The 12,107-nt window shown below is 38.5% G+C and overlaps 1 protein-coding gene across 1 annotated transcript in view; it reads right to left on the reverse strand.

The window, feature by feature from the left end:
- Positions 1-4,668: 4,668 nt before the first annotated feature.
- SOAT2 (sterol O-acyltransferase 2) overlaps positions 4,669-12,107 on the reverse strand; it is a 149,380-nt gene continuing 141,941 nt past the window's right edge. Inside the window, exons 14-15 of the mRNA XM_053708323.1 lie at positions 11,070-11,215; positions 4,669-6,796 (exon numbers count right to left, since the gene is read on the reverse strand). Coding sequence (XP_053564298.1) covers positions 6,746-6,796; positions 11,070-11,215 — 197 coding nt within the window. The 3' untranslated portion in view covers positions 4,669-6,745. The remainder of the gene's footprint in view (positions 6,797-11,069; positions 11,216-12,107) is intronic.

Genomic DNA, 12,107 nt, shown 5'->3' on the forward strand with positions numbered 1-12,107 from the left:
GGAGGAAACATGTATGCCAGACTGAACTTCCAGGGCACTGCCAGAGCATCTATTAGAACAGCCTGAGGATCCCTTGACCTCGACCCGTACTTCGGAAGCTTGGCATTGTGATGAAACTGGAAAACACCTCCAGATAAAGTTCCCACTCCCCCGGATGAAAAGACTGTCTTGCTCAGAAAATCCGCTTCCCAATTTTCCACCCCTGGAATGTAAATTGCAGACAGACAGCAATTGTGAACCTCTGCCCACTGAATACACTGAATAATCCTGGCTACTTCCTTCATCGCCAAAGAACTCAGAGTTCCCCCTTGATGATTGATGTAAGCCACGGATGTTATATTGTCTGACTGAAATCTGATAAACTGGGTTGAAGCCAATTGAGACCAGGCTAGGACAGCATTGAAGATTGCCCTCAACTCTAAAACATTTATAGGAAGAACTGATTCCTCCCGGGTCCACAGACCCTGAGCCTTCAGAGAACCCCAAACAGCTCCCCAACCCAGCAGACTGGCATCCGTGGTCACAATCACCCAGGTAGGCCTGCAAAAACAGGTTCCCTGGGAGAGACGGTCCTGAGACAACCACCACGGAACAGAATCTCTTGCAGCCTGATCTAGAACAATCTTCGGAGACAGATCCATATAATCTCCATTCCACTGTCTCAGCATGCACAACTGCAGAGGTCTGAGATGAAACCGAGCAAACGGAATGATGTCCATGACCAAAATCATCAGACCAATCACCTCCATACACCAGGCCACCGACGGACGAGGAGATGACTGAAGAGCCAGACAGGAATTAAACTATTTTGACTTCCTTGCCTCTGTCAAAAAGATCTTAATTTCCAGAGAATATATAGTGGTTCCCAAGAATACCTCTTGTAGCCGGAATCAAGAAACTTTTTCCTAAATTCACCTTCCAACCGTGGGAATGCAGAAAAGACAACAACAACTCCGTGTGGGAGTTTGCTAGTTGAAAAGATGGTGCCTGAACTAGAATGTTGTCCAGGTAAGGAGCTACTGCAACCCCCTTTAGTCTGAAAACTGCCAATAATGCACCCAAGACCTTTGAAAACACCCTCTGAGCTGTTGCAATCCCAAAAGGAAGAGCGACAAACTGAAAATGCTTGTCTAGGAAAGCAAATTGCAGAAACTTGTGATGATCCTTGTGGATGGGAATATGCAGATACGCATCCTTCAGATCTACTGTAGTCATGAAGTGACCCTCTTGAACCAGAGGAAGAATAGACCAAATAGTTTCCATCTTGAAGGACGGACCTCTGAGAAACTTGTTTACACACATGAGATCCAGGATGGGTCTGAAAGTTCCCTCCTTTTTGGGAACAATAAACAGATTAGAATAAAACCCTAGTCCCTGCTCCTGAACTGGAACAGGAACGATCACTCCCATGTTGGAAAGATTCTGAACACAACTTAAGAATGCCTGTTTTTTTATCTGATTTACAGATAACCTTGACAGATGAAACCTGCCCCTGGGAGGAAAAGTTTTGAACTCCAGCTTGTATCCCTGGGACACAATATCTACTACCCAGGGATCTGGAACATCCCTTACCCAGGCTTGAGCGAACAAAGATAGCCTGCCCCCCACACGATCCATTCTCGGATCTGGGGCAGACCCTTCATGCTGACTTTGAGTCAGTAGCAGGCTTCTTAGATTGCTTTACCTTGCTCCAGGACTGATTGGACTTCCAAGAGGGCTTGGACTGATCCTGCTTGGAGGAGGAGGAGGAAGACTTACCAGAGAAGTTACGAAAGGAGCGAAAATTACTCTGATGACCCTTCTGTTTATTTCTCCTATCCTGAGGAAGAAAATTACCCTTCCCTCCAGTGATATCAGAAATAATCTCAGCCAAACCAGGCCCAAACAAGATTTTCCCCTTGTAAGGAATGGAAAAAAGCTTAGATTTAGACGATACATCCGCAGACCAAGACTTTAACCATAAATCCAACAATGCATCAAACCAATATGAAGCCGCACTGGTGTCGCAATACATGCAGGAGGTTGCCATTGCAACCCTTGTGAACATACATCCTTTTAAGTAGAGCTTCTAACTTCTTATCCATGGGATCCTTAAAAGAGCAACTATCCTCAATAGGAATAGTGGTCCTCTTAGCTAAAGTGAAAATAGCTCCCTCTACCTTAGGAACCGTCTGCCAAGATTCCTTAATAGAGTCCGCAATAAACATCTTCCTAAAAATTGGAGTGGGGGAAAAAGGAATACCAGGCTTCTCCCACTCCCATGATATAATTTCTGAAACACGATCTGGAACAGGACAAACTTCCGCCACACAAGGAACTTCAAAAAACTTGTTAAGCTTACTAGCCTTCTTGGGAGTAACTATGACTGTTGAATCAGAGTAATCTAAAGTAGTCATAAACTCCTCCCCAAGTAACAAACGGAGGTGCTCCAGCTTAAATCTGAAAGACACAACCTCAGAATCAGCCAAAGGAGTCACAATATCAGAATCTGAAATTTTACCTTCAGAAGCTACTGAAATATCTTCTTCCTCAGTCCTATGGGAAGAAACATTAGAAATAGCTGCAACAGAATCAGAACTCCTTTTACGCTTACCCTGCAACACAGGAAAAGCAGACAAAGCCTCAGATACAGCAGAGGATATATGAGTAGCCATATCCTGTAAAGAAAATTGGGATGAATGGGGAGAAAGCTGCATTACAGCTTGAACAGGATGCTCCAGGATGCTCCTGAACAACATTTTCCTGAGAAAATGAAGGCTCTGTATCAAAAAGCCTATCCCTATACTGCAAAGTTCTCTCTATACATGAGGAACAGAAAGGAATAGGTGGCTCTACATTAGCATCTAGACATAAATTGCAGGTAACAGCTTGCAAGTCCTCTTGATCCATTTTACACACAAAAGAAAATTAAATTTTAAATAACACTACTGTCTCTTTAAATAATGCTACTGTTGTTTCCTTTCTCCCCCCCCCTATTCCCCTTCACCTCCCTACCCATATTTCCTTTTGTATTCTTTCTATACTTCCTTGTCGCTCTCTCCTCTGTGGCACTTAGTGTCATTTTACCACAGTAATATGGTCACTAGTGAAATAGAACGTTGATGTTCTGGGAAGAAATGGTGGACTTTTACTATTGTACCCAGGGGCAGACATTTCCTATAGATGAGGGAAAGCCATGACACCAATATTGCATTGAACAGGAGTGGGGAGCTAATATGGACAATGGTTTGAAATGTTGTTTTCTGTTGATCTTCCCTTCCTGTCTTTGGTACTCACACATTATGTCAAAAGGTATTGAAATATATATAATGATGTGTCTAACTTTTTTCTCTCTCTCAAACTGCCATCCAAACTCCTCACAGTGTCCCACGATACTGCCATGAGTAATAAAACCTGAAAATCTTCAGGAATATTAACCCCTAAGTGCAAGACTTCTCAAAATATAAAACAGCACTTACCTCAATGATAATCTGCCCGGCAGCAGGACAGCTCACAAAGTATGCAAGGCAACACTCCTTACAAGGACCTGTGGAAAGACAAACAAAAGACTGAACAAACCTACTCAGACTTTTCAAAAGAAGGGCAGCATAAACTATATGGGAGGCGCAGAGGGGATTATACCCCCCAAGTTCCCAAATGCTCAAAAGCCACCATTGCTCTACTGAAGAGGCTGACATGGACTACAGCTACACCCTAAAAAAAAAACAAAGCAAACCTGGTTTGCTTAAAAATAACAAACTCTTGATAGAAGAACCAGACACCTAACTTTACCACCTCCTTGCACTACAAGCAAAGAGAATGACTAGGTGTTGTGGGTAAGGGGAGTGGTATTTAATAGCTTTAGCTGTGGTGCTCTTTGCCTCCTCCTGCAGGCCAGGAGTGATATTCCCAATAGTAATTATGATGATCCGTCGACTCACTGTGTCATTAGAAAGAAATATACTTTTATAAGTAATAATGCCTTGGAACAATAAATAATGTAAAATACATGGTGTTTGATATCAAAATGTTCAATACCTCCTAAAGACTTTTATAATTTATAAGGTAAATTAAAGGTGCTTGTGCAAAAGTTTTACTAATGGCATAAATTCAGAACTTTATTTAACTTAGAATGCAAGAGTCATACATCTAGGAGTGGATTCTCTTACCCCTCTAACTAAGATGGGCTGTCTTTGGGTTTTTTTTTCCGAGATTATTTTTTTCTATATATACACAGTATAGAGGGGAAACCTACATAAAATTGTCATTTTCTGGAGAGCATTTTTTTTTTCAAAGTGTGTGAGTGACCCATGATCTTTTGACGACGTATGGGATAAGCAAATATTTTACACAAAAGCAAGAGCTGTTTCATAATATCCTTTTAACTTCACCAGTGCTTTGCTTCTAAAGAATCCAACAGTTTAATCCACCTGAAAAAACTTGTCTAGCATCTTTATAAATGTATTTTTGGATTTCTTTAACCCTTCAAATTCTAGTGACTTCTTGAAAGTTCATTTTGGCTGTTGTTTCATTTGATATATATATAAGCTATTCATATAACATTTCTAAACGTAATGTTTTTGTGCATACTCATTTCACATATTAAGACAGACAATTTTCTGGGTTTACTAAAGAACTAAAACATAAATTACACATGCAACCATATTGGTCGACATCAACACACTTCCACAAGGTTGAAAAAATATGTTTTAATCAGCATATTTTGAAATGCCCTCAGTAAAATAGAAAATTGTTTAAGTACAATGACTCTTTAACCAAACAAGAATTTGGCATAATAACAAAAGAGAGAATATGCTGCCTTTAGTAAATATAATTATCTATTTTCCCTCTCAATTAATGCATTGGCAAAAATTCAGCATTTGATCTCTGTATTAAGAAATTGTCAACAGTTCATAGAAAAAAAAAAGGATTTATTTATATTATATTGAACTTTTACCATTACAAACAAGGAACACATTTTCTGCCAGTAAAAATGGAATGTACCTGGCTAGCTGACAAATGAGATGCAGGACATATTATTCCTTGTTATAATTTTATTAAAATTTCTATAGCTGCTGGAATCAGGCTATTTATTTTACAAATAAAGTATTCTAAATGAAAAGTGATTCACAGATTTGAATACTTTCTATTAGTCTCGTTAAATTTACTTCAAAAAGCTGTTGAGATGTATTGACTTGTGAGCAATTTGTGGATTTAAACAAAGTTTTTTGTTTTTTTTAAGATACTTAAAGGGACAGTCAACACCAGAATTTTTGTTGTTTAAAAAGATAGATAATCCCTTTATTACCCATTCCCCAGTTTTGCAAAACTAACACTGTTATATTAATACACTTTTTACTTCCGTGACTAACTTGTATCTAAGCATCTTCTGACCGCCCCTAATCACATGACTTTTAGTTATTTTGCATATAGTTGCATTTTAGCCAATTAGTGCAGTGTCTGCCACTAGCCACGGGCGTGATCACAATGCTATCTATATGGCCTACATGAGCTTGCTCTCCCCTGCTGTGAAAAGTAAATAAAATAGAGGCGGCCTTCAAGGGCTTAGAAATTATCATATGTGCCTTCCTAGGTTTCCTTTCAACTAGAATACCAAGAGAACAAAGCAAAATTGTTGATACAAGTACATTGAAAAGTTGTTTAAAATTACATGCCCTATTTGAAAAATGAAAGTTTTGTTTGGACTTCACTGTCCCTTTAATTTTTCTCTTCTACCTATTACACATGCAAGGAAAAAGGAAGTGACCCCTAACCTTTAAATATTAGATTTCTCAAACCTAATAGTTTTTCATGTTTAGCCTTTTACATAACTCCATCAGTTGAAGCAGTGGATTAAAATCACTAGACATTATTGTGCTTGGCCTTATTTCAAGGAATAGTGGCTGCAGACAAGTGTATTGAATATTGTAGGGACTCTTCAAATGACATAATTTGAGAGAGATAATCCTATATCATTCCATCATATTTTAACTGTTTCTTATGGATAGAGCAGTGGCCAACACAAAAACCACACCCACGGACTGTTATGTGGCAGTTGTAAAGTATATAAAGTAATCTTTCTTGGGTATAGTATTCTGAATGTTCCTTATAACCTAAGAGATTATGGAGTGGAGTCAATTTTATTATATATTATCTATTTGTTGTTATGCAGTATTACTTGGTGGTTTCAATCATATTCATCTCCAAAACATTATTTTCTGAGATCATATTCTGACTTCTATGTATACATCAATCTAATGAAGCTTACAGTGTTTCAATAAAAACAAGAACAATTACTATGATACCTCACTTGGACCACAGATGCAGTGAAATTGTGTTTATTTTTTCTTTTCTTGTGACTGCTCATTTACTAAGGTCATAATGTTCTTTTGGTCTGCTTTTCAAGTCCTACTTGCTCATAAATGACCTACAACATCCCTGATCTAACAGGTCCTCACTGGGAGACAGCAACATGGGTTATTAATTCTTAATCAAGCAGTAAACAAATTTGTTTAGTGTCTACTTCAGTGCATATTCCCCAGAAATGTTGATTAGGAAGCATAGTGGTCAAAGACTGTGGCACCCTAATATACTGGTCTTTACATAATAAAGTAAATTCTTTTTGCTTTTAGAATACATTATACATCAAAATAAAAAAAGAACAAACTCCGTCAGCTCATGACAAATCCATATTGGCAACATAATGTACCACATCTATTGATAGATTGAATTGATAGAAGTACAGTTTAGTTCAGTTGATTAGCCGTTACAAATTGCATGACCATGAACGAGGAGTCACCATACCCCAGAAGGTTTTCTGCCAAAAGAAAATTTTTAAAAAATGATATCACCTTAATCTATCTGAAAGTAAAATAAGCACAAAATATCAAGAATAAAACAAAACTCACAATGCAGATTTTTGTACATACAGTCGCCTAGATTTAGAGTTTTGCGGCCAAAGGGGTGCGTTAGCTACGCGTGCTTTTTTCTGGCCGCACCTTTTAAATACCGCTGGTATTTAGAGTTCACAGAATGGCTTGCGTTAGGCTCCAAAAAAGGAGCGTAGAGCATAATTTACCGCAACTTCAACTCTCGATACCAGCAGTGCTTACGGACGCGGCCAGCTTCAAAAACGTGCTCGTGCACGATTCCCCCATAGAAAACAATGGGGCTGTTTGAGCTGGAAAAAAACCTAACACCTGTAAAAAAGCCGCGTTCAGCTCCTAACGCAGCCCCATTGTTTCCTATGGGGAAACACTTCCTACGTCTGCACCTAACACTCTAACATGTCCCCCGAGTCTAAACACCCCTAACCTTACACTTATTAACCCCTAATCTGCCGCCCCCGCTATCGCTGACCCCTGCATATTATTTTTAACCCCTAATCTGCCGCTCCGTACACCCTCGCCACCTACATTATCCCTATGTACCCCTAATCTGCTGCCCTAACATCGCCGACCCCTATATTATATTTATTAACCCCTAATCTGCCGCCCCTAACGTCGCCTCCACCTAACTACACTTATTAACCCCTAATCTGCCGACCGGACCTGAGCGCTACTATAATAAATGTATTAACCCCTAATCCGCCTCACTCCCGCCTCAATAACCCTATAATAAATAGTATTAACCCCTAATCTGCCCTCCCTAACATTGCCGACACCTAACTTCAAGTATTAACCCCTAATCTGCCGACAGGAGCTCACCGCTACTCTAATAAATTTATTAACCCCTAAAGCTAAGTCTAACTTTAACCCTAACACCCCCCTAAATTAAATATAATTTAAATCTAACGAAATAAATTAACTCTTATTAAATAAATTATTCCTATTTAAAGCTAAATACTTACCTGTAAAATAAACCCTAATATAGCTACAATATAAATTATAATTATATTGTAGCTATTTTAGGATTAATATTTATTTTACAGGTAACTTTGTAATTATTTTAACCAGGTACAATAGCTATTAAATAGTTAATAACTATTTAATAGCTACCTAGTTAAAATAATTACAAAATTACCTGTAAAATAAATACTGACCTAAGTAACAATTAAACCTAACACTACACTATCAATAAATTAATTAAATACAATACCTACAATTAAACCTAACACTACACTATCAATAAATAAATTAAATACAATTCCTACAAATAAATACAATTAAATAAACTAACTAAAGTACAAAAAATAAAAAAGAACTAAGTTACAAAAAATAAAAAAATATTTACAAACATTAGAAAAAAATTACAACAATTTTAAACTAATTACACCTACTCTAAGCCCCCTAATAAAATAACAAAGACCCCCAAAATAAAAAAATGCCCTACCCTATTCTAAATTACAAAAGTTCAAAGCTCTTTTACCTTACCAGCCCTTAAAAGGGCCCTTTGCGGGGCATGCCCCAAAGAATTCAGCTCTTTTGCCTGTAAAAAAAAAAACATACAATACCCCCCCCCAACATTGCAACCCACCACCCACATACCCCTAATCTAACCCAAACCCCCCTTAAATAAACCTAACACTAAGCCCCTGAAGATCTTCCTACCTTGTCTTCACCTCACCGGGTATCACACCGATCGGTCCAGAAGAGGGTCCGAAGTCTTGATCCAAGCCCAAGCGGGGGGCTGAAGAGTGACGTCCATCCTCGGGCTAAAGTCTGGATCCAAGCGGCAAATGAAGAAGTCCATCTTCGGGAAGAAAGCTTCATCCTATCCGGGCAGAAGAGGACATCCGGACCGGCAAACATCTTCATCCAAGCCGCATCAGCCAATAGAATGCGAGCTCAATCTGATTGGCTGATCGGATCAGCCAATCGGATTGAACTTGATTCTGATTGGCTGATTCCATCAGCCAATTAGAATTTTCCTACCTTAATTCCGATTGGCTGATAGAATCCTATCAGCCAATCGGAATTCGAGGGACGCCATCTTGGATGACGTCCCTTAAAGGAACCTTCATTCTTCAGTTGGACGTCGAACGAAGAGGATGGATCCGCGCCAGAGGTCTTCAGGATCAGCCGCTCGTCATCCGATGGAACAACATAGAAGATGCGGCTTGGATGAAAATGTTTGCCGGTCCGGATGTCCTCTTCTGCCCGGATAGGATGAAGATTTCTTCCCGAAGATGGACTTCTTCATTTGCCGCTTGGATCCAGACTTCAGCCCGAGGATGGACGTCACTCTTCAGCCCCCCGCTTGGGCTTGGATCAAGACTTCGGACCCTCTTCTGGACCGATCGGTGAACCCGGTGAGGTGAAGACAAGGTAGGAAGATCTTCAGGGGCTTAGTGTTAGGTTTATTTAAGGGGGGTTTGGGTTAGATTAGGGGTATGTGGGTGGTGGGTTGTAATGTTGGGGGGGGTATTGTATGTTTTTTTTTTACAGGCAAAAGAGCTGAATTCTTTGGGGCATGCCCCACAAAGGGCCCTTTTCAGGGCTGGTAAGGTAAAAGAGCTTTGAACTTTTGTAATTTAGAATAGGGTAGGGCATTTTTTTTATTTTGGGGGTCTTTGTTATTTTATTAGGGGGCTTAGAGTAGGTGTAATTAGTTTAAAATTGTTGTAATATTTTTCTAATGTTTGTAAATATTTTTTCATTTTTTGTAACTTAGTTCTTTTTTATTTTTTGTACTTTAGTTAGTTTATTTCATTGTATTTATTTGTAGATATTGTATTTAATTAATTTATTGATAGTGTAGTGTTAGGTTTAATTGTAGATAATTGTAGGTATTGTATTTAATTAATTTATTGATAGTGTAGTGTTAGGTTTAATTGTAACTTAGGTTAGGATTTATTTTACAGGTAATTTTGTAATTATTTTAACTAGGTAGCTATTAAATAGTTATTAACTATTTAATAGCTATTGTACCTGGTTAAAATAAATACAAAGTTACCTGTAAAATAAATATAAATCCTAAAATAGCTATAATATAATTATAATTTATATTGTAGCTATATTAGGGTTTATTTTACAGGTAAGTATTTAGCTTTAAATAGGAATAATTTATTTAATAAGAGTTAATTTATTTCGTTAGATTTAAATTATATTTAATTTAGGGGGGTGTTAGTGTTAGGGTTAGACTTAGCTTTAGGGGTTAATCCATTTATTACAGTAGCGGCGAGATTCGGTCGGCAGATTAGGGGTTAATAATTGAAGTTAGGTGTCGGCGATGTTAGGGAGGGCAGGTTAGGGGTTAATACTATTTATTATAGGGTTATTGAGGCGGGAGTGAGGCGGATTAGGGGTTAATAACTTTATTATAGTAGCGGTGCGGTCCACTCGGCAGATTAGGGGTTAATAAGTGTAGGCAGGTGGAGGCGACGTTGAGGGGGGCAGATTAGGGGTTAATAAATATAATATAGGGGTCGGCGGTGTTAGGGGCAGCAGATTAGGGGTACATAAGGATAACGTAGGTGGCGGTCGGCAGATTAGGGGTTAAAAAAATTTAATAGAGTGGCGGTGATGTGGGGGGGCCTCGGTTTAGGGGTACATAGGTAGTTTATGGGTGTTAGTGTACTTTAGAGCACAGTAGTTAAGAGCTTTATGAACCGGCGTTAGGCCAGAAAGCTCTTAACTACTGACTTTTTTCTGCGGCTGGAGTTTTGTCGTTAGATTTCTAACGCTCACTTCAGCCACGACTCTAAATACCGGCGTTAGAAAGATCCCATTGAAAAGATAGGATACGCAAATGACGTAAGGGGATCTGCGGTATGGAAAAGTCGCGGCTGGAAAGTGAGCGTTAGACCCTTTCCTGACTGACTCCAAATACCAGAGGGCGGTAAAAACCAGCGTTAGGAGCCTCTAACGCTGGTTTTCACGGCTACCGCCCAACTCTAAATCTAGGCCAGTATGTTTCCAAAATAGCAAAGAACCACTTATTTCACTCTTAAGCTACATTTATGAGAAATACAAGGTGTTCAAGAGTTGCATGGTTACAGAAAAAAAATTACTAAAGAATATTGCTCTATTGCCTCAAACAGTAAAAGAGTACAGTTCTGAATTAAAGATCACTGCCATTAGATTTACAAGGAAACCTGCAATGGTAATAGTGTCCCTTTAACACATTAACAAGAAAATGATAACTTTTACCTCTGTAAGTGGACAGTGTATCTGAGCATACCACTCTTGGCAATACAGACAAACCTGTATACCCTGACCGATGAAAAGGAAGGTCCAGACCATCACATTATACACTGGGCTGGTGCGTTTATCATTCATCATAAAGTTAAAGACAACTATAAGAACAATGTTGAGAAGATAAAGAACATTATTATTGTAAATTAAAATAAAACTTGAGGAAAATAATAATAGCAAAATAACATGCTCTGTACTACAGATTATACAACTGGAGTGTGCATATAACAAGACAGATATATATATATACTTTAGTGCTTATCAAAAACAGGGACATTTTCCATTTAAAATGATTATCTTTCTGGATGGTTACACAACGACCTCTTTATACTTGAAGTCAGTTACACAGTCACCTCCTTATACCACTATAAGATTACATTACACAATCTTGAGCAAATGGCCTGAGCTTTAGCTTTTTATACAGTAAGGACTAGTTTACAAGTGGAGCACTGACATCTGGAAGTCAGATAGTGCAGGTCTCTGAATCCCTCACGTAACAGACTTCTATGGGGATTCACTGAAAAACCCATGACCGCTTTTGTCCAAACACTAAGCCGAAGTTGAGCTTATCCTCCAATCAAGTAGTAGAGTTTTTTTTACTTAGTTATATATGGTGGTGAATTGAAATGTAAGTTAAAAACACTGTCACATACATACATATGTACACATACACATATACGTTTGAGCTCTCCCCAGTATATCACCTTGTCAAACATTAGTTTAATATTTGATGTGTTTTGATATGCATATTTTCAATCATAAATCATACTTTAGGTCAGGTCTCCAAAAGTGCCAAATTTTTAAGCGCTGTTTTGTGTTGAGCTTGAGTGCAACACTTAACTCACCACTTGTATTATAAGTGCTAATAGCATTATAGATTGAGCTCCACTTGTAATCAAACCCTAATCTGGTACACACATAGGTATCAGCATAAATACAATTCTGACCTTTATCTTTCTCCTACACTGAGGTTTAAAATTGGGTCTGAAATAA

Source organism: Bombina bombina, chromosome 3 (genome assembly GCF_027579735.1).
Source record: "Bombina bombina isolate aBomBom1 chromosome 3, aBomBom1.pri, whole genome shotgun sequence".
Taxonomy (NCBI): domain Eukaryota; kingdom Metazoa; phylum Chordata; class Amphibia; order Anura; family Bombinatoridae; genus Bombina; species Bombina bombina.